Source organism: Macaca mulatta, chromosome 20 (assembly GCF_049350105.2).
Source record: "Macaca mulatta isolate MMU2019108-1 chromosome 20, T2T-MMU8v2.0, whole genome shotgun sequence".
Classification (NCBI taxonomy): Eukaryota; Metazoa; Chordata; class Mammalia; order Primates; family Cercopithecidae; genus Macaca; species Macaca mulatta.
The window spans coordinates 76,425,441-76,448,077 of record NC_133425.1 but is presented as its reverse complement, the minus strand read 5'-3'; the positions used below and the strand labels follow the sequence as shown (position 1 = coordinate 76,448,077).

The following is a 22,637-nucleotide window of genomic DNA, read 5'->3' as shown; positions in this document are numbered from 1 at the left end:
CTATATTTCACAGGTTGGGGACGTTTGAAATACTAGGTGGCAATTATCATGTGATATTTGCAGGAAGCAGGGCTCAAGAATGTCATTTCTTCCTGTAAGACGGGAACAATTTTCAGACACAGGATGTGGTGCAGATGACCAGGTAATGTATGTTGAACTCCAACAGAGATCTGTGTTTTTCCTGAATGTACTGAGCGGATCAAATATAACAAGCTGGATAATTTCCCTCTAATGAATGACTGACTATTCAAAATTGTATGGAAGTCCTTTGGCCTGCGAGCTGGCATTTGGATATTTGATGATGGGTCTTTACTCTTGAATGGGTTCTCAGAACTTACCTTTGCAACTTGTCAACTAAGGTGCTCCTTGCTTGGGTCCAGTCCATCTTAATAATTCCCTTGCCTTTTTCCTCATCCGGTTTTGCCTGTATTTCCACTGTACCAGTCTAAACACCATCACTGTGCAGATTAAGGCTTGACTCTTGTACTAAATTTGTGCATACAGAGGTGTTCCGGGAAAAAAACTTTTCAAGTTCAATCTCCTAGATCAAAAAGCATCTGTATATTTTCTTGGACACATTCTCAGGATAAATCCAGTATTCACTGCAATAAGTAAAAATAAGAACCATCTTCCTTTTTCCTAGGAGCTGAGAACCATTAGGATGTATATTTTTTAATACCCCAACTTTGCCACTGAGCATTTCTGCCTTTGCCTATAAAATGAGGGAGTGATGTCTGAAATTTTTAATAGTTCTGTCATTTTAATGCATTTAACTTGCCTGCAAAAGTTGTTATTATAGAGACTCAACATGGTGGACAGTTGTTTCTGTTTTAGGTTTTGATCAGTCTTGCTCTGGATCCTGGATTTTCTAATGTGAAAATTAAAAAAAAAATACTAAGTGAATTTCAGTTTATACCTTTCAAAAGATGATGATGGTAAAAACCCTAAAGAAATTTTAGTTTTTTTTTAACCTAAGACTATGGGGACTTACCTTCTCTATCAACACATACTTTTTTTGTTTGTTTGTTTGTTTGAGACAGGGTCTTGCTCTGTGGCCCAGGCTGGCACAATCTGAACTCACTGCAACCTCTGCCTCCCAGGTTCAAGCAGTTATCCTGCCTCAGCCTCCCAAGTAGCTGGGATTACAGGTGTGCACCACCATGCCTGGCTAATTTTCATATTTTTAGTAGAGACAGGGTTTCACCATGTAGGCCAGGCTGGTCTCGAACTCCTGACCTCAAATGATCCACCCGCCTTGGCCTCCCAAAGTGCTGGGATTACAAGAGTGAGCCACCACTCCCAGCCCCAATACATTCTAAACAATATACATAACTTCTTAGAGGATTGAATGGGAGGACTGAATGGCCCAGGTGCGTGCTGTATTTACAGCAATGCTGAAAGCCACCCCATCACCTGGACTATCTTTAGGACAGGGCTTTTCAACGTTGGCCCTATTTGGGGCTGAATCATTGTGGTGGGGCCTGTATGTGCACTGCGGGATGTGTAGCAGCATCCCTGGCCTTGACATATTAGATGCCAATACCACCCCCAGTCACGACAACCAAAAATGTATCCAGACTTTCCTACATGCCCCCTCAGGGCAAAATACCCTAGCTGAGAACCACTGCTTTAGGGAATTAGGAATCTGGAGCCCACCGCCTTTGCTGCAGCTTCTCTGACAGCTTTACTTACAGATCAAGCAGGTGCCTTGGTACAAGTGTGAAGGGAGCTGGGAGAACGCCCAGCTTGCTGCATCCCAGAAGGCACATGTGCTTTCCATTTTGTGCTGGTCCTCTAGGGTCTCCTGGTGGCACGTGCCTAGGTCCCTTCTAGAAAGAAGCTAAGAAGCAACCATAAGTCTGTTTTTTTTTTTTTTTTGAGACTGAGTCTCCCTCTGTCACGCAGGCTGGAGTGCTGTGGCACAATCTCAACTCACTGCAACCTCCCCTTCCTGGGTTCAAGTGATATCAAGTGATTCTCCTGCCTCAGCCTCCTGAGTAGCTGAGATTACAGGTGCCCGCCACCATGTCCAACTAATTTTTGTATTTTTAGTAGAGACGGGGTTTCACCAGGTTGGCTAGGCTGGTCTTGAACTCCTGACCTTTAGCGATCCACCCGCCTCGGCCTCCCAAAGTGCTGGGATTACAGGTGTGAGCCACTGCACCCTGCCAAGTCTGCTTTTCTCTGAGAAGAGTCAGAATAACAGGAGGGTCCATTCAGCCAGGACCCTGAGTGACAGGAAGAGTTGTGGGCGTTCTCTTTTCCTGTCTTCAGGAGAATGTGCATTATCAGTTTGGCAAGGTTTTCAGGATAAGTCGAAGATGTTAAGTTAATGTATTTACATTTAATGCCAATATTCAGAGTTCTCTAATGTTTAACAATTCACTTTTCCACACTCACTGCTTGGGCTGAACGGGTGTAAATATGAAGAGGCAGCCAATACTATGTGGGATACAACTTAGCAAGCACTGGCAATCTGTGCTTCATATGTATATATCAAAGTGGCTTTTCTCTCTTGTTTAGCTTAAACTACAAATCTTCCTCCCCTGTGTTTCTTTTAAAATGAAACAGTTGGCCGGGCATGATGGCTCATGCCTATAGTCCCAGCACTTTGGGAGGCTGAGGTGGGTGGATCACTTGAGGTCAGGAGTTCAAGACCAGCCTGGCCAACATGGCAAAACCCTGTCTCTACTAAAAATACAAAAATTAGCCAGGTGTGGTGGCACATGCCTGTAATCCCAGCTACTTGTGGGGATGAGGCAGGAAAGTTGCTTGAACCTGGGGAGGCAGAGGTTGCAGTGAGCTGAGATCCCAACACTGCACTCCAGCTTGGGCGACAGAGCAAGAGTCCGTCTCGAAACAATTAAAAAAAAAAAAAAAGAAACAGTTTCTGTACTTATTTTATGAGACAGGGTCTCACTCTGTTACCTAGGCCGGAGTGCAGTGGTACCATCACAGCTCACTGCAGCCTTAGCCTCCAGCGTTCAAGCGATCCTCCTCCCATAGCCTTCTTAGCTGGGACTACAGGCACACACCACCAGGCCCAGCTAATTTTTTTTTTTTAAGAGATGAGTTTTGCCATGTTGCCCAGGTTGCTCTCAAACTCCTGGACTCAAGTGATCCACCTGCCTTGGCCTCGCAAAGCGCTGGGATGACAGGCATGAGCCCCCATGCCCAACCAGTTTCACCACTTACTAAAACTTGAGGAGAGCTAGCTTGAAAACATAATATAGTTTCTTATTTTCAGCACCACACAAGGGTTCTGACGATTCACTAAGCCTCTGGTTTTTTTTTTTTTTCCTTTTTATCTGCCCGAGAATAACCATGATCGCTAAACCTCTAAACGTGAAAGAACTGTTAGTGATTTCATTTGTTCCAATCCGCATGTCCTCTGAAGGTAAAAAGAAATCCGATATTGAATTTGGGATAAATACTACTGGCCTTACTACTGTTCATGACTCTATTTTAATTTCTTTGGCTGTTCAACAAAATCCTCATGACTGACTTCCCTAAATTTCAGGAAAGTAGGATGTCAGAGAAATACTTGGTATTTTGGTAGTTAGGGAACTTTAACTCTGAAGAGTTCTTACTAGTTAAGCACATATCTTGTAACAGAATAGTGATTTAAATGCTTTTAAAATATACCACATCTTGGCTGTGAGTTTCTTTAAAAATAAATGGCATTGACCGGGCACAGTGGCTCATGCCTGTAATCCCAACACATTGGGAGCCCAAGGCGGGTGGATCACTTGAGGTCAGGAGTTCAAGACCAGCCTGGCCAACATGGCAAAACCCCGTCTGTACTAAAAAGAGAAAAATTAGCTGGGCATGGTGGTGCGTACCTGTAATCCCAGCTACTCGAGTGACTGAGGCACAAGAATGGCTTGAACCCAGGAGGTGGAATTTGCTGTGAGCTGAGATCACGCCACTGTACTTCAGCCTAGGTGGCAGAGAGAGACTCTGTCTCAAAAAATAAAAAAATATATCACATGTGGCCAGGTGTGGTGGCTCACACCTGTAATCCCAGCACTTTGGGACGCCAAGGTGGGTGGATTGCTTGAGGTCAGGAGTTTGAGTCCAGCCTGGCCAACATGTATATAGATATATGTATCTCATGTTACCAAAAAGAAGGTGCAAAAAAATTGATACCAGCTTGCAGTTCTTTAATAGTATTGACTCTAAAATATAACAAAACTAAAATTTCCATGAGCTGAAATAAGACAATATAGAGTAAAAAATTCCTAAAGCATAGTTTGCTGAAGTGATGACTTCCCAAAATTAAAATCTTAATTTTGGTGGGCTCACTTTTTAAAAAGAAAAGTTTTTTATTTTTGTTTTTTTTTGTTTGCTTGTTGGTTTTTAGAGACTAGTTTCATCTACCAAGGAAAAAGTTACTGAGGGGAGTCTTAATGGTTGATTATTGTTTTGTCATAATTCAGATTCATTGACTCTGCCACATTTTTATTGCAGCATGGGCTCTCCATTTTCTGAAGTCACTAAATTTCTCGTTACAGCACAGGAAAAAGAAGATAAAGTAGGAGAGGGGTCAGTTTCACATTCAGTCCTAAGCAGCAACATGGTTGAGATGTAATCATAAAAGCAAATGTTTCACCCAGGACATGGAAAAGCGGTGGATCAGCAGAAAGCAAAGAGTCAAACGCCGCAAGCAGAAGCAGTAAGACGACGCCACGCTTGGAGCAAGGTCTTATTTAAACCTGCCATAGTCATCAGCTCGCTGTGTTAGGTCTCCCCAGCCCGCCCCTCAAAAAAAGGTTATATGCAGAGGTAATATAATATATGTACTTTTGAGAATAACAAAGTCACCGTGGAGATAATTTCAAAACAATTCTTTTTCATTTTCAGATATATTGGACTATTTCACGGATGCTAAAAAGAGTATCACTTGTTTAAATTTTTTGTGGTTTCTTTTTTGCAGCCTAATGTTCTGTAATAGTAACTTGCTTCCAAGTAAAGTATCAAAAGCTAATGGAGGGGCCATGGCTGTGGTCACTCATGGATCAAACTTCACTATTTTGGAATGCGTGGAGTTGGAACAAAGTTTTTATTTTGTTATTTATTAGTAAAGCAATAAATAACATTATCTTACTAATATTCATGAGTTTTTGTTTTGTTATTTATTAGTGAGGCAATAAAACATTTAGAATTTTTTCTGGAGTTTGTTGAAGAAACTGAATATTGATAGTGTTCCAGCTCAAGTATGGCATAGACAGTTCGGCTTTTACTTATTCGCATAGTTGGGGCCTTGCTCCTTTCAAGCAAGCTGATTTTTAAGCGCAGTGCCCCTGTAAACGTCAAGAACACGGACAATCAGAGAGCCATCTCTGTTTGTTTTTTTAGCCTGCTTCTCTGAATATGTAAACTAAAATATCAGTATATCTACTAATAAATACTGTTCCAACAACGGAGAGAATCCTTTGGATTTAAACATTGAAAACAATGTAGTTATCTTCTTGGCCTTAAGAACATTTTACTGGCTAACACTTTGCTGAAGAAACTAGATTAAAATTCATGGCTAGGCGCGATGGCTCACACCTGTAATCCCAGCACTTTGGGAGGCCAATGTGGGTGGAACACCTGAGGCCAGGAGTTCAAGACCAGCCTGGCCAACATGGTAAAACCCTGTCTCTACTAAAAATACAAAAAATTAGCTGGCATAGTGGCACATGCCTGTAGTCCCAGCTACTCGGGAGGCTGAGGCAGGAGAATTGCTTGAACCCAGGAGGTGGAGGTTGCAGTGAGCTGAGATTGTGCCACTGCACTCCAGCCCGGGCAACAGAGCGAGACTCCATCTCAAAAATAAATGAATACATACATGCATACATACATACATAAAATTCATGTCATTTAACAAATCAGAGCCATTTAGAAGTTGAGAGTATGAAGGCATATATGTTGTCCCCTCCTAGTTGTCGAATCTAATTAATGCCACTTAAACACACTTCAGAGGACAACACACATGGATATATTGTGAGAGACAAGGAAAATAAAACTGCATAGTACTTCAAAGCCTGCCTCCCTAAACCCCCCAAAGTGATACTGTTATTACTGGGGGTCCTTGATTCCAGAGCTCCCAAGATGGTGGCCGGTAGCTTCCAAAATGGTGGTGGGCCGTTTCCAACATGGTGGCAAACCTCCAGTTCTCTGACCTGGGGTTCTCCGCCTCATGGATTCCAAGGAATGGAACCTTGGGCCATGCGGTGAGTGTTATAGCTCTATTAGAAGCCGTGGGTCACCGTGGAACCCAGTGACTAGTGCTCAGCTCGATTAGGATGAACCTGGGCACTTAGCTGTGTGGGAACAATAGCAAGCCTTTAGCCTGATCGGGAGCGTGTTTCATGCGTTATTGAGGAAAAATGTGTATTCTGCTGTGTTTTGGGGGAATATTCTGTCAATGTCTGTTAGGTCCATTTGGTCTATTTTGCAGTTTAATGTTGCTGATTTTCTGGATGATTGGTCCATTGCCAAAAGTGGAGTGCTGAAATCCCCTATTATTGTTGTATTGCAGTCTATTTCTCCATATAGATCTAATAATATTTGCTTTATGTATTTGGGTGTTCTGGTGTTAGTTGCATATATATTTAAAATTGTTATATTAATTGTTATATAATGACTTCCTTTTTGCAGTTTTGACTTAAAGTCTGTGTTATCTAAGTATAGCTACTCGTGTTCTCCTTTGGTTTCCATTTGCATGGGATAACTTTTTCCATCCCTCCACATTAGTTTTTGTGTGACCTTGCATGTTAAGTGAGTCTCCTGCAGGCACCATGTAGTTGGATGGTGTTGCAGGTTTTATTTTCTAAATCCATTCAGCCACTTTATATCTTTAACTGGAAAATTTAATCTATTTACATTCAAGGTTATTATTATTATTATTAGAGGAGGAGTCTCACTCTGTTGCCAGGCTGGAGTGCAGTGGCACAATCCCAGCTCACTGCAACCTCCACCTTCCGGGCTCTAGCGAGTCTCCTGCCTCAGCCTCTTGAGTAGCTGGGATCACAGGCACGTGCTACCACGCCCAGCTAATTTTTGTATGTTTAGTAGAGACAGGGTTTCACGTTGGCCAGGATGGTCTCGATCTCTTGACCTTGTGATCCATGCCCCCTTGGCCTCCCAAAGTGCTGGGATTACAGGTGTGAGCCACCACACCTAGCCCAAGGTTATTATTGATAGGCAAAGACTTACTCCTGCTATTTTAAAAATTATTTTCTGATTTATATATCCTTTGTTCTTTTCTTCCTCTTTTGTTGTTTTGGTGGTTTTCTGCAGTGCTAAACTTTGATTCCTTTCTCTTTCTCATTTGTGTATTTGAGGTAATTTTTCTTTCTGTGGTTACTAAGGTACTCACACGAAAAATCTTATACATATAATAGACTTTTTAAAGCTGATTAACAACTTTGGTCCCGTACAGATACTCCCACAAAAAATTTTTGTCTTAATTTACATCTTTTTATATTGTGTTTTCCTTAACAGTGTTTATTATAGCTGTAGTTATTCATACTAGAGATCTGAAAGACATATGCCACCATTAGAGTAATGGTATATTCTGAATTTGATTATGAATTTACCTCTTCCAGTGAGTTTTATACTGTCATATGTTTTCTTATGACACACAAAATGATGAAAGTAATTATCATCCTTTTGCTTTTGGTTGAAGTAGTTCCATACCATTTCTTGTAAGGCCAGTCTAGTGGTGATGAATTCCTTCAGCTTTTGCTTGTCTGAAATATACTTTATTTCACTTTCATTTCTTAATGACAGGGTATAGCATTCTTGGGTGACAGTTTTTTTTTTTTTTTTTTTTCTTTCAGAACATTGACTATATCATCCCATTCTTTCCTGGGCTTCAAAGTTTCTGCTGAGAAATCTGTTGATAGTGTAATGGAGATTCCCTTATATATGATTTGATGCTTTTCTCTTACTGCTTTTAAAACTCGGTGTCTTTGAATTTTTACAGTTTGATTACAATGTGCCTCTGAGAGGACTTCTTTGGGTTGAATCTATTTGGGATTCTTTGAGTCCGATGGATCTGGATGTCCATATATCTCTTCTAGGACTTGGGAAGTTTTCAGCTATTATTTCATTAAATAAGCTTTCTGTGCCTTTCTCTATCTCCCTCTGAAAATCTCATAGTGTATCTGTTAATGATGTCCCCATAAGTCCTGTCAACTTTCTTCACTCTTTTTCATTCTCTCTTTATTTCCTTTGAATGCATTATTTCAAAAGTGCTGTCTTCAAGTTAACAAATTCTTTTTATTTTTTGACTGGATGCAGTGGCTCACACCTGTAATCCCAGCACTTTGGGAGGCTGAGGCAGGCAGATCACCAGAGGTCAGGAGTTCAGGAACAGACTAGCGAACATGATGAAACCTCCTCTCTACTAAAAATACAAAAGTTAGCCAGGTGTGGTGGTAAACACCTGTAATCCAAGATATTAAGGAGGCTGAGGCATGAGAACTGCTTCAACTCAGGAGGTGGAAGTTGCAGTGCACTGAGATGGCACCACTGCACTGCAGCCTTGGTGACAGAGGGAGACTCCGTCTCAAAAAAAAAAAAAAAAAAAGAAAGAAATTCCTTTTTTTTTCCTGCTTGATCTAGGCTGCTCTTGAAGCTCTCAATTGTATTTTTTATTTCATTCGTTAAATTCTTCAAAGATTTCTGTTTAGTTCTTTTTTAAATATATCTATCTCTCTTGAATTTCTCACTCAGATCAAGAATTATTTTGCTTATCTGTATTCTCTTTATGTCTTGTTGAGCTTCCTCAAGATCATTATTTTGAATTCCTTTTCAAGAAATTCATACATTTCTCTCTGACTTTGGGGTTAGTTATTGGAGAATTATTGTGTTTCTTTGTTGGTGTCATATTTGTTTGCTTTTTCATGCTTCTTGTGTTCCTATGTTGATTCCTTTGCAGCTGATGGATCAGCTGCCTTTTCCAGTTCTATAGCGTGGCTTTCATAGGGAAAGGCTTTAAACATGCAGATGGGGCCTAAGTATCAGTTGAGTAAGGCACATTGGCTTTGGTTCTGCATGGGTACAGTAGTAGTGTGGTCTTCATGCACATTCTTCAGCTGTAATCAATGTCAGCAATGCCTGCAAGTGCCTCAATGGCCTAGGCTGCAGGAGACTGTGTGGCTGGCATACTGGGTTGAGTATGGCTCCTTTGTGGATGGAGTATCAGGCTTTTTGCATGCTGAGGGATGCTGGGCTGGTCCACTGGCTTGAGCTTGGCTTCGCCGCTGAGCAAGACTTCCTGTTCCTTTGGAGGCAGGGCATTGCATGGGCTTGGGTGCTAGGGTCATGGCTGTTCTGCTAGGCCTAGGTTCTGAGTAGTTGAGTTCAGGACTGTGCTGCCTCTAGGATGGGTAAGATGGAGCACCTCTTGGGCAGCTTGTTCCCAAGGAGTAGGGAGCTGTAGCACCTCAGCTGGGGGATGCTGCACTACTGTGTGTGAGATGGTACAGTGACAGCAGAGCCTCAGGGATGGAGAGATGCAGTGGTTACTGTCCCCTAGAGCAGTGGGTCCAGTTTGAAAATGATGCCATGCTGTAGCAGCTTGGGTCACAATGTGGGCTTCTTCTCTGCAGTAACACGGCCATGTAAATTTGAGGCAGCTCTCTAAACTGGGCTCAGGGCCTGAGAGAACTGCAGGATTCCCCAGCAGAAAAGACTACAGGTGTCTGTGGTGGCAATGGGACCTGTTGGCGACCTTCTGCCTTTCTTTCCCCCAGACAGAAATCCGTCTTGGTTCTGAGCTGATCCTGACTGGGGAGACGGGGTGGCAGAGCAGGGTGTTTCACGTCCTTCTCTCTGTGGCCATCCTGAGTCTCTGCGTACCACAGGTTCTCCACCACTCCCCTGACATACTCCAGCATTTTCTTTTCTTTTTTTTTTTGATGGAGTCTCGTTCTGTTGCCCAGACTGGAGTCCAGTGGCATGATCTTGGCTTACTGCAAGCTCCACCTCCCAGGTTCACGTCATTCTCCTGCCTCAGCTTCCTGAGTAGCTGGGACTACAGGTGCCCGCCACCACGCCCAGCTAATTTTTTTTAATTTTTAGTAGAGATGGGGTTTCACTGTGTTAGCCAGGATGGTCTTGATCTCCTGACCTCGTGATCGGCCCACCTCAGCCTCCCAAAGTGTTGGGATTACGGGCGTGAGCCACCGTGCCTGGCCTTCTCCAGCATTTTTTTTTTGTGAGACAGTCTCACTTTGCCACCCAGGATGGAGTACAGTGGTGCAGTCTTGGCTCACTGCAGCCTCTGCCTCCCAGGTTCAGGTGATTCTCCTCCCTCAGCCGAGTAGCTGGGATTACAGGTGCATACCATCACGCCTGGCTAATTATTGTATTTTTAGTAGAGATGGGGTTTCATCATGTTGGCCAGGCCGGTCTCGATCTCCTGTTCTCAGGTGATCCATCCACCTCAGCCTCCTAAAGTGCAGGGATTACAGGCATGAGCCATCGTGCCAGGCCTCATTTTCTTTTAGATACTGTAGTCAAAATGTATTTTATTCATTCTTTTGGTCCTTTTCTATGGATGCAACAAGCATTAGGGACCTATAGTCAGCTATCCGGCTGGTATTACCTGGAATGTCTTTTCTAGGAAAATTGTTAGCATATTTTCATGAACAAAAGAAAAACAATAGTGAAAATAACTGGGTATGATGAAATAAAATCATTTTATCATATGGCTTTCAGAAGACAATGAGTGTGAAAACTTAAGGCAATAAAATAAGTCATATTTATGAGTAGGTTCAAGAATTCACAAAAAAGGTACAATTCTGGCTTCTCTTTAATCACTAAATTTCAGTTTTTACAAATAATTCAAGTTCAGGTTTTGAGGGGAAACAGTTCTTGTATTATTACATGCTCAATTTTTTCTGTAAATAACTCTATTGGCTAGATTTACAAACATCACAGAAACAAAAAATTTTTTAAGCCATAGATCACTCCATTTATATTTACAAAACAGCCATACACATGCATTTCTCCTTTATTAGGAGGACTTAAATAGAAGCTTGAATATTAAGGCAGTGATGATTCTAAAACATAATGAAATTCTAAGTTAAGGCTTTATGTTTGTTTGAAACCCACACTCATAGGCAACTGTGACCAAAGCAAACTCTCACCTACTAGGTTGAGTTCATCTGCCCAGGGTATGTTATTTATCCATTACCAACACTTCTTTTGTATCAAATGTATGGGATAGGAATTAGTAGCAAAACCATCAATTTACTTTAATGAATCATTAGTCCCCTTACGAGGTTTTGAGGATTTAGCTTTCAGTAACACAAGCATGTACCACAGAAAGGAGCATTTGTGTGTGTGTGTGTGTGAATGTGGCGAACTTACAGACTGCACTGATTCCTATTTGACTGGAACTTAGCCAACAATTAAGAATCCAAGATCTCCTAAATACAGAAAATCCCCAAAGTATACTTGATCATGCTCCCACCTCAAAACACAGAAAGCATTCTTGATCATTGAAGCAACAGGTCTTCACCTTCTTTGTTTTCTTTGAAGACTGTTTGGTATTATTCTCTTAAAAAAATACAGAATACCGTATTTTATATGAATCTATCCTGTAATTGCTACCCTCAAGGCACAAGTAATATCCTTGCTAGATATCTTTTCTTATTCAAGAAAAAGATAAAGAATGGTGGATGGAAGGAAATTCACTTTAAAATAATTGTAGATTGCACTCCTGTCCTATCAAGCTTAGTAGAAGTGCAAAGTATTGAAATCTAATGGGGGATGCCCCTTTCCCACTTTTCTTCTTGCTTTTGAGTGACAAAACTCAGATCCAGCCTGTGGGTGCACTTTGGGAAACAGCTCCAGAGCCCCCAACTCTGGCCTACTGTGGAGAGCAGAAAGGATCTTCACAGGCAAGATAAGGTCATAGGCCTGTTTCCGTAACTCCCTGTTCTCATGGTTTGGATAACCTACTCTTATTTCGCAGGAACACTACACTAGGTGCTTGCTGCTGGGTTTTGTTTGTTAAATTTTGAGACAGGGTCTTGCCCTGTTACCCAGGTTGGAGTACAGTGCCATGATCATGGCTCATGGCAGCCCCAGCCTCCTCAAGTGATCCTCTCACCTCAGCCTCCCAAGTAGCTGGGATCACAGGCACATGCCACTATGCCTGGCGAATTAAAAAAAAAAAAAATTTCCAGAGACACAGTCTCCCTATGTTGCCCAAGCTGGTGTTGAACTCCTGGGCTCAAGTGATCCTTCTGCTTTGGCCTCCCAAAGTGCTGGGATTACAGGGGTAAGCCACCATGCCTGGTCCGCTGCTGTTTCCCTAGCTGACAATTTTACATCAATAAACCTCTTGTGTGTAAAGTGCTATACACTTGTATGCTGGTATCAATAGTTCATGTAGGGAAGAGGTGGCATTGATTACATGAAAACTGCTTCAAAGCTAAAGAGAGTTGTAGTTTTCCTTGGTGTCTTTAAATCAGAAAAGAGGCGTCAAAGCTGACGAAGGTGCAGGCAGCAGAAGTCTAAGAGTACAGAAGCACCACTGCTTAAATCCTACAGTGGCAGCATCCCATTTCTTTAGTGATTAGTAACAGGAATCAGGAATTTCTAACAAGCACGCCAAAGATATTTTAGGTGAAATTTAAGTATATTGCACTTTGACTAAAATGTTTTGAAGATTTGAGAAGTTTGTACCCTTCAACCTGGTAAGCTGGGCTTCAGCTAAATGGCTATAGGTTTTAAAGGTATGAAATACATTTTTTTTTAACATGAAAAGACTAGCTGTGAAAAGGCAAATGTAGGCAACACAAAAACAATTTAGATCAACATCTCAAACTTTATAATATACTCACATTTATACACAAATTTCTGTTTACAAGTTCAAAAGGCAAAGAATCGCAAAGAAGCTAAGCAACTGCATCAACTACATTCAATCGAATTAATACTGTTGTCCCTAGTCCATAGTTTTACTCCAGAGGAGTGATGCTGTTTCACACACGGACTCCACTGTTAGTTTTAGAAGTCGGAGACTGTGTGTGGTTCCGCAGAAGTCTGGGTTTCTACAGAGCTGAACTGAGACTCCATTGTGTTCCAGGCCAGATCGGCCAGAAGAAAGTCGTCCATTGCTGTTTGAGTTTCATTGCTGGTGAAGAACAAGCTCCCCAGGGTTTCAAACCCAGAACTCATGGTCTGTGTTTCTGTACTATTCAACTGAACTTTGCTTTCTAGAGCAGGTATATTTTTAGCAGTAGAAATTCCTTCAGTTTGGGTCTCTGTGTCAGATGAATCGGTACTCATGGAAAAGCTGGAGTGTTTCAGAATACTTCCTAGAGGCAGATGAGGGCTACTGTCTAAGAAAAAGTTTAAGTCTGTCTGTGTCTGTGTGTCAAACATCTCAAGGCCTAAGAAGTTAGAATTTCCCCTACACCCGTAGGACTGAGCAGAGGTATCTGCAAGTAAGAAGTCCGTTTGAGTCTCTATGTCCAGTGACTCCAAAACTGGCTCCGTGTTCATGGTGCTAAGTTCACTCTCTTCAGTTTGAGTCTGGATATTTGAGGCCGAAAAGAACTCTTCAATATCAAAATCGATTCCAGGGTTCTGGGCTGGGCCAGATGGGAGCTGGGTGTCAGGTCCAGGATTTGTGTCAGACAAAAGACTACGATGATCCAATGTCTGAGCAGGTAGATTACTTGACAAGATGTTTTCCAAATCACTTAATAAATCTATGGTTTGGGTCTGATTATCTGTCATGTTCTGTGAAGGAAGCATACTATTCTGTGCACTGAAGTTTATAATTGGTGCAGATTTCTCAATATCTTGATTTAAAGTCTTAGGCTCATTCTGAGGTAACAAACTATGAGTTACTGTCTCTGCTACTAAATTGTTACTTATAATGTTACCTGGAGCAACATTATATGATGAATGAACACTCTCAAAAATGTCTCCGCACATTCTAGCTTGGTCCATCTGTACATGGTCATCTGTTGGACTTTGAATCCCACTGGTTTGGGTTTCTCTGGAGACCCCACCTGACTGGAAACAGGTGTCCATAAATGCATCAGTCTGAGCAGCTATAGATGAAGTTACCTTAGAGCTGGGCAAAAATGTCTGAGTGTGAACACTAATGGGAAGAGACACTTGAGAATCAAACGACAAATCAGTTTGAGAACAAGATGACACAGAGGAATCAGCGGTGGCCCACTGTGCAGAAGGTATAAAGTTTTGTGAGGTGTAAGAGAGATCTGTCTGCACGTTGATTGAAGAAATGCTGTTCTTTTGACATGTGTTCCCCAGTTCTTGTAAAGGATTAGATGGACTTTTACCCAAGTTCACTTGAACACCAGTACTTATTGGCTCAACAGCAACAGGATTAGCAATTTTGAAAAGAGGTAGGCTCTCCTTAAGAGAGCAAGCCTCTGAATCTAGGCCGAGGATCAGGGTTCCTACTGACAAGGGTAGTAAGTGCACAGCTCCTGTGGCAGAGCCCTGATCAACACCTAACACCGCAGGCTGGGCTGAGGAGTCGGCTGTAGGCACAAAGACAGGCATGAGAGAAAACTGCATCACGGGTAGTTTAACCAAAGCCACTTTGGGCTTTGGTAAAAGCAACTTCTGAGGATATCTCGGTGGTGTTGTAAGACTCTGCTTGTCAGTGTTAGAGCCACAAGAGTCTTCAAAAGATGGTTCTAGTTTTATTTCTGAAGCTTCTAGTTCTTGAGTGTCTGGTCTAGGGATTGGTTGGTTGTTCAATGATTCAATGGTCTTGTTGGATAACTTCTGGTTTTGCATACAGTTTTCCATTTTCCTTTTCTTACTAGGTGGGTCCCTGAAAACAATGACAGAGCAAAAAGAAAACCTTAAAATACAACTTTCTTTGACCATGACACTCTATCCTCACTGACAAATGTCATTTCCTCCCTCTATAGCAGAGGTCATATTCAACCCAGACAAGATAAATCCCTTCTTTCGCAACTCTGGGAGTTGGTCCTATTATGGCAGGTGAACGTTCAGAAACATGCAAACAGAAAAAGAGGGAAGCATACCTTTTTTTTGTTAAGATCTAAGTACTAGAACTCAACTCAGATCTTTAAGCCAAAAGAAGCTAAAAGACTTACATGATGCAAGTTTTATCATTTCTAAGGCAGGAAGCTATCACACTAAATGAAAATTTGACCTTTAAATGAAGTAGTTTCATGATAAAATTTATTTGTTGGCAGTTTGGTTCCCTCTAATAGAAAATTCTAGAAGCCGAGATTTTCAAATGGAAATAACAACGGACCCTCAAAGAGGGTTAGCAGAAAAAACGGGAAAAAACTGAGTCAAAATTTCAGGCCCAGACATGGGTCATTTGCAAGACCTGCTTCCATTTTCAAAAGCTTCCTTCTTTGACGTCACACATTTTCTAGGATTCCTTTTTTCTTCCCACACCACTGGCTCTCCAGGATGTTTCATCTGAAATGCTTCGCGTAGCTACTAACTTTTGTGCCATCATTTCTTTCCCTTTACCTGTGTTCTGCAGGGATCTCGTGGCCCGTTCGGTAGATGTGGGACTGCAATGCTGTTCTACTGGCGTAGGGACAGCCGCATGTGCACCGAAAGGTCTTGCCACAGTCCTCTGTGTGTCTTTTCAGGTCCCATTCTGTACCATATGAATTGCTGCACTTACTACATTTGTGCTTCTTCTCAGCATGTATTTTCATAAAGTGCTAGGAAGAACACAGAAGGGATTAAGATGAAAAACAGCAACTGGTCAAAACAGTTCAGAAACCATCATCCACCCAAATAATGATTTTACACTGTTAATATAAAAACATAGAAAATACAGCAGTCCAAGTCAAAAGAATGTAAAAGCAGGCACATTGCAGTTAAAATTATATATATGCCTCTTCCTGTTGCTTTGCTTTGTGAAAAGTGACGGGATTGTTCTGGAAACAACTATGGTCCCCAGCATTTACACTCTGATCTGTCAGTGCTGTGGGCAGGAAAAACATGTCTTTCCAATGCTCTTCTCGGACACCCACCAGCAGACCCGCGGGGGAACATTTCAGATGCCAATCTCTTCCAGTTCTGAATCACCTCTTGTCCCAGTCACTGGGGCCCTCCCTCCTCTTAAGATTGTGGCTTCCAAAACGATTCTTTTCCTGGATTCTGCAGGTTCTTATTCCCCTGGGAAGAAGAGTTCCTTTGTGCCTTTGCTCTCGGCCCTCGGAGGTATGCAGACTCACAGAGGAAATCTGCGGGCAAACATGTTCTCATTCTTTGCTGAACTGGTTTATTCTCTCTCTCTATTTTAACTCACTTCTAGACATATTCCCTCCAGACCAAGCCGCTTTTCCTTCCACTTGTGTGACAGCATACTCAGGTTTATACCAACTGGGAGACACGCAGGCATCTCCTCTCACAAGCAGCTGTCTACTCGATTCTGTAGTTATGTCTGCTAAGTAATCAGAATGCACAATAGGTTTATAGCATCTGTATCTCATCCTCAGAGAAGTATATAGTACCTGTTTTACGAGAGAAAACTGAGAAAATGGTCTGTCAGGGCCTCTGGGGCAGCCTTCGATTGGACAACAGTAGAATTTCGGTACAGTTTTCAAATCTTTTCTTATTGTTGGATTGACTATGCCATCCTGCAAAATGAAAATTACTTTAAATAATTATTTCAAAAAACCAATACAACAGGCTGGAGTGGAAACAGAATGACTGAAAACAAGCACATTTTGTGAAATACTTTTAATTAACATAGTTTTTCCATCTAGTGTTAGCGGTAAGAGAAAAAGACTATGAGTAGATTAAATGAAATGCGGTGAGAATACTAAGCAAGACTCTAAAATCCTGCATTCATTTGACCGTTATTGAACTCCTCTTAGTCAATTTACATTCCAGGGAGATATCCCCCTTGTATGTTCCTAGGCTGTGAAATGCTCCATAAAACCACAGATTAGGATCACTACAAGATTCCTGCTCATTTTGAAGACATTGTCAGTGATGCTCAGTAATCCTTTCATTATCCCTTCCAACCTCCCTCATGCTCCCCCGTAGTGTGTGCTCTCATCGTTGAATGCCTTTTACTATCTCCTGTCCTCTTCTTTGTCAGTGCCCCTTCATTCAAGTCCTCCTATTTATGTGGATTTTGTCATTAGCCTCTTAATCTAATTTCTAGACCTTCAGTCTCTTTTTCACTCATACTTTATCAGATTCACCTTTCTCAAGTATAGCTTCGATCATGTCATTACCTCCCTCAAACGTTTTCAGCAGCACCCCCGTACTGTTCAAGTCCCAACTTCTTGAGCCTGGGATACTCGAAGTCCCTTACTCCGGAGCTTCAAACTACTTTGTCTTCTCTCATTACTTCATGACACCTAAGAGAATGCGTTCTAATGCCCCACACCTTTTCATGGGCAGGGATTTATCTGTATCTTCTGTTGCCTTTGGGAATGTTTTGAACAGAATAAATGTTCAATAAAAACTGGTAGCATTATACTGAATCTCTTCAGGTGGCCGTCTAAGCCAAAACTATCATGCCTGGGGAAGAGACCACTAAAGACAGTCAAAGTGGATGTTAATAACCTCACTGTCATGGCAACAAGCTGACACTGCCCATGCTCCTGCTTTCCGAGAGCCAACACCCCACCACTCGCCAGCACAGCAGCCTCCTCCCAGCCCCACCTGCTGCTTTTGGAGCCTTCTTCCCATTTCTGTCCTCAGAGAATAAGCTCAAGGGTAGGATGGCTGAGATGAGAAATGGCAATGGCATGATAAAATGGAAGTTCAGTGAGAAAGTGGTGTTTTTATTCTGAAGTTCTATATACTTTCAAGACTAAAATGCACTAGACTTTTTGTACTGTATCTTTTGTGCGCATAACTGAATAAAGAACCTATGAGAGGAAACAATCCAGTAACAAGACAGAAAGAAAACACACAAGAGGAAAAGGAACACACAGTTGAAGAGTAGAGGGTGAAGAGAAAGGATTGTAAGAACTATAGCAAAAACTAGGAAAAACTGTCTTTCTAGCTACTTTAGCACCACCTGACTGCCTTCCGAGAAAGCATCCAAGAAGGAAACGGTTTGCTTTGTCATCTTATTCTAAATTTAAAATTAGAAATCTTTGCACAATATAGTCTATAGAGCAACTTGGAACCTTTCCTTTCCTTAAAAAATTTCTGGCAAATCATTAAAAGCAAACCTCTGAACTAAAAATAACACAAAATCCTCTAAGCCATGTTTTACAAATAGAAATGTTGCTTGATAAGAGGTTAAGTGCCCGCCTGTCCACTCACTGCTTTCATATGCAAGGAACAAAAGAATTTCTAGTAGTAAAAAAATGTGCATTTACTTCTATTCTTCCTGCCCCTGAATCTTCATAGCTTTCATTTCTCCATGAATCCCACCGTACACAAGGCTGGGCTAGATTTCTGGATTTCCTTACAGACATGGAATATGGCCATATACCTTAGGCACCCACATCAAACCAGAAGGCGGCACATACTCTACAGCTTGCAATCCAATTCCTCATTCTCACCCATCCTCTTTCTGTAGGGCTTGCTCATCATTTATGTTAAGAAGGGAAGATTTGGTTGCGGGTGGGGTGTTTTGGGAAGAAAGATTAGAATAAAATAAGAACCATACAGCAACTAGTGGGGAGAGGAAGAAAATATAATCTAGAAAATATATAAACAATGAAAGAAATTATGCAAGCAGCTGTAACCAAGACTGAAAATTTCCACTGCCTATAAGAAAACCTGCCAATGAGATACTCAGGGCAGAATGTAGGTGGAGTCTCTGGTCAACACAGCTCTTAAAACCTAAGATAGCTTCCCAGCCAGGCATCCTCCCGGTTCCTTGTCCTTACCTCTCCCTCCTTCCAGTACTTTGAAAACAGGTATCAACAATAATGTTTGAGGCCTGGTGCAGCGGCTCACTCCTGTAATCCCAGTACTTTGGGAGGCTGAAGCAGGCGGGTCACTTGAGGTCAGAAGTTCAAGACCAGCCTGAGCAACATGGCGAAACCCTGTCTCTACTAATAAAACAAAAATTAGTCGGGCGTGGTGGAGCATGCCTGTAGTCCCAACTACTCAGGAGGCTGAGGCAAGAGAATTGCTTGAACCTGAGAGGCAGAAGTTGCAGTGCGCCAAGATCATGCCACTGCACTCCAGTCTGGGTGACAGAGTGAGACTGTCTCAAACAACAACAACAAAAAACAATGTTTGAGGCAGAGTATGGTGGCAGAGCCTATAGTCTCAGCTACTGGGGAGGCTAAAGCAGGAGGATCACTTGAGCTCAAGAGTCTGACAGCAACCTGGGTAACAGAGCAAGACCCTCAAGAGCCTTCTATGTAGTAACCAGACTGAGGGTACGGATCACCATACTGGGCACCATCATATAGATGGCTATTGTGTCACACAGACCACCTTCATTAAAGGAAGACACCAAGACAGCAGCTGCTCAGGGGCCACTGGGCACTGTGGTTAGAAAGCCAGGACAAGACAGGAAAGTCAGTCTGTTTGTCAAGAAAAAAAGTGATGGATCTGGTGAGATATAATTCCTGCTAAAAAAGAAAGTTTTCCCTGGCTGGGTGCAGCGGCTCACACCTGTAATCTCAGCCCTTTGGGAGGCTGACGCGGGTGGATCATTTGCGGTCAGGAGTTCAAGACCAGCCTGGCCAACATGGTGAAATCCCATCTCTACTGAAAATACAAAAATTAGCTGGGCGTCGTGGTATGCACCTGTAATCTCAGCTACTAGGCAGGCTGAGGCAGGAGACTCGCTTGAACCTGGGAGGCGGAGGTTGCAGTCATCCAAGATCGCGCCACTGCACTCCAGCCTGGGCGACAGAGTGAGACTGTCTAAACAAAACAAAACAAAAAACCCAACATAATTGAAACAAACCTACTGTATACTAACCAGTCCTGAAAAGTAAATGGTATCTTTATGTTCAACAGATGTTTACCAGGGTTTTTAAACAGCTAGAGCTCCTAACAGCAAGTCCACAGAAAGGAACAACAGAAACTATTAAGAAATAGTTCATTCTAAGTTATGATTAAATAAAGGATTTAGGTTGGGCACGGTGGCTCACACCTGGAATCCCAGCACTTTGAGAGGCCGAAATGGGTAGATCACCCGAGGGTCAGGAGTTCGATACCAGGCTGGCCATCGTGGTGAAACCTGTCTCTACTAAAAATACAAAACAAAATTAGCAGGGTGTGGTGGCAGGTGCCTGTAATCCCAGCTACTAGGGAGGTTGAGGCAGGAGAACTGCTTGTACCCGGGAGGTGGAGGTTACAGTGAGCTGAGATGGCGCCATTGCACTCCAGCCTGGGTGATGGAGTGAGACTCTGTCTCAAAAACAAACAAAAAAAACACAAAAACAACAGGGAAAAAAAGGATTCAGTTAAAATTTAGTATGAAAACAAAACAATAGGTTGAAAGCCATTCCCAGAGTTACACTTGTGTGCTGAAAGAAACCTAGAGCTTTTCAGTCCAACAATTCAGCCCTACCTGCAGGGTCTTCCTCAGCATACCTCAAGTACATTTCCTGACTGGCTCCCTGATCTTCATTTGAGAACGTTGTTGTACCTCAGTTTAGATGGTGGTAAGAGCAGATCACCCTTCATTGGCGACACATCTGTCCTACTAGAGACTACAACCTCAGAGTTTTCTGCTGTGAAATTCTTATCAGAAGCCTGACTACGCGCAGACAGAACATGCAATACTCTGGGTACTCTAAATTTACTCCTGATCATCAAAAGCTACATATTCGCAGAACTGCTTTCAATGACTTGCGCTTTTGAATTACGTCACTGCTGGCCTGGAGTGGTGGAAGGAAACTTGCCATTGTAATGACTGAGAGATTATGACTTAATAGGTCTGGGGTGGGGTTGGACATCTGGATTTTTAATAAGCTTGTCACAGATGTGTCCCGGGGTTGAAAATTACAGCCCCGTTTTGCATAACATGGAGGGTTGTTCAGACTATTGTCATGGTGTATTTACTGTGTCCCCCTCTTAGAGAAGAGCCACAGGGGCAATTTCCCTTAGGTCTCAATCCTGAGCTGATCTTACCAACACCGTGAAACTGACCGATGGTGTTTAGAGGCAAACCTACCGCCCCTTTAAAACATTTTTTTATTCTTAATCGACACACAGTAATCATTCCTACTGATGGGGCGCAGTGTGCAGCATGGATGCACATACACATTGCACAGTGATCAAGTCTGAGTATTTAACGTGTCCTTGACCTCAAACGTATTGTCTCTTGGTGGTAAGAACATTTAAAACCCTCTCTTCTAGTTATTTTGGCACATACAGTCCACTGGGCAGCACCTAAGGGCGGAATTGTGGGTGTGGTGGCAAGCACAGGGCTTCAGAACCAGAGGCCCCGGTTTAAAGCCCCGCATCACCTAGGTTGTTGCATAATCTGTTTCTCATTAATATAATGGAGACGACGCGTCCGTCGCCAAACTGCAGTGAGAAGTCACGGGCAAAAACGTGTAAAATGCCTGGGCCGGCGCCCGGCACAACCCTCGGGGCCAGGGAACCGGCGCGTGTGGCAGACCCGGGGCTCCCGGCTCCTCCTCCCCGCCAGAGGCCGCACCTGCGGGGCCAGTCGCGAGGGTTCGACAGCCGCCTCCGGCCGGGGCGGGCAGACGCCGGCGGGGCAGCGGCGGCGCGCAGGGCGCTCGTCCCCCCGAGGCCGGGTTCGCGCGCCGGCGCCGGGCGCTTTGTTGGAGCCAGGCCCAGCTGCCCGGGCCGCCGGCCGCCGGCCGCGTCGGGCTCACCTGCAGGCGGTGGCTCTTGACCAGGTGCATGTTGAGCGCGGGGCTGTTGGGCAGGATCTTGCCGCAGCCGCGCACGGTGCACAGGATGTTGGTCCGCACGGCCCGGGACAGCTCACTCACCGACGGCTGGATCAGCTCCCCAGCCGGCGGCGCGGGGGCCGCGGGCTGCTGCGTCGCCCCCGCGGGCCGCGGCCGGCTGCCCCTCAGTCGGGGTCCCGGGGGCACCCACGGGCCCGAGGCGGCGGCGGCGGCTCCTCTCGTGGCCACCGGGACGGCCCGGGCACCCGCCGCCAGAGCCGCTGACCCCGCCGCCGCCGCCTCCGAGGCCGCCATGGTTCCCGCACGGACGCGGGGCCCAGCTTGCAGGCCCCGCCCCCGCCGCAGCCACTTCCGGCAGGGGGCGGGGCCGCCAGGCTCATTAGCATCCGGCGGGCCCAGGAGGCCGCGGCGCCTCCTGCCGGCTGCGGAGGGCGCGCCTTGGATGGAGAGGACTTTAGGTGAGGCCGCCAGGGGGCGAAATTTCACCTGCCAGCAGGTAAAAGGTATTGCCCCGCCCCTCTAATCGATCCATTCTTCCTAGGAACGTGGCTTCAGGCAGTAGTCAGATAAAAGAAAAATCAATACGTTGAGCAATGCGTTTACTTCCCAAAGATTAGAAACAACCCAAATATCTAGTGGCAGGTGAGGCAGAAGTACAGTAATTTCCGCCGTTTTTACCTAGGCCTTGCTGGGTACCAGGGAGGTCTAGTGGATACACTTCTCATGCTGTGTCTCATTTTGTCTTCAAAACGACTGTAGCGGGTATGTACTGTAACTTGCCCCACCGTGTGCAGAGAATGACATTTAGGCTTATATAAATTA

General features: G+C 43.7%; 2 protein-coding genes across 15 annotated transcripts in view; one reads left to right on the top strand and one right to left on the bottom strand.

The window, feature by feature from the left end:
* The window catches only part of C20H16orf46 (chromosome 20 C16orf46 homolog), a 70,937-nt gene that overhangs the window by 17,559 nt on the left and 30,741 nt on the right, over nt 1–22,637 (top strand). For 2 of the 12 annotated variants that reach the window (XR_013412231.1, XR_013412228.1), the window contains one exon: nt 2,715–2,884. The exons of 2 other annotated variants lie outside the window; for them this stretch is intronic. Coding sequence is in view for 2 of the 10 variants with exons in the window: in XM_077986952.1 (XP_077843078.1) it covers nt 4,515–4,538 (24 nt within the window). In the remaining 8 variants the exon portion in view is untranslated. Of the gene's footprint in view, nt 1–63; nt 143–2,155; nt 2,885–4,514; nt 5,111–22,637 lie in introns of those variants that run through there. 8 more of the 12 variants (XR_013412233.1, XR_013412232.1, XR_013412234.1 and 5 more) reach the window with 8 other exon arrangements.
* Nucleotides 10,793–22,138, bottom strand: ATMIN (ATM interactor). Of its 3 annotated transcripts, XM_077986946.1 has the most exons (5): nt 22,107–22,138; nt 21,777–22,027; nt 16,503–16,628; nt 15,505–15,704; nt 10,793–14,824 (listed from the first exon to the last, which is right to left on the bottom strand). In XM_077986946.1, exons 2-5 carry the CDS (start codon nt 21,804–21,806, stop codon nt 13,015–13,017), a joined length of 2,166 nt encoding a protein of 721 aa, XP_077843072.1. In that variant the 5' UTR covers nt 21,807–22,027; nt 22,107–22,138; the 3' UTR covers nt 10,793–13,014. The 3 variants fall into 3 exon arrangements, with proteins under 3 accessions (XP_077843072.1, XP_014982169.3, XP_014982171.3); XM_015126683.3 differs by having other exon boundaries at nt 21,777–22,138; XM_015126685.3 differs by lacking the exons at nt 21,777–22,027; nt 22,107–22,138 and adding an exon at nt 20,521–20,798.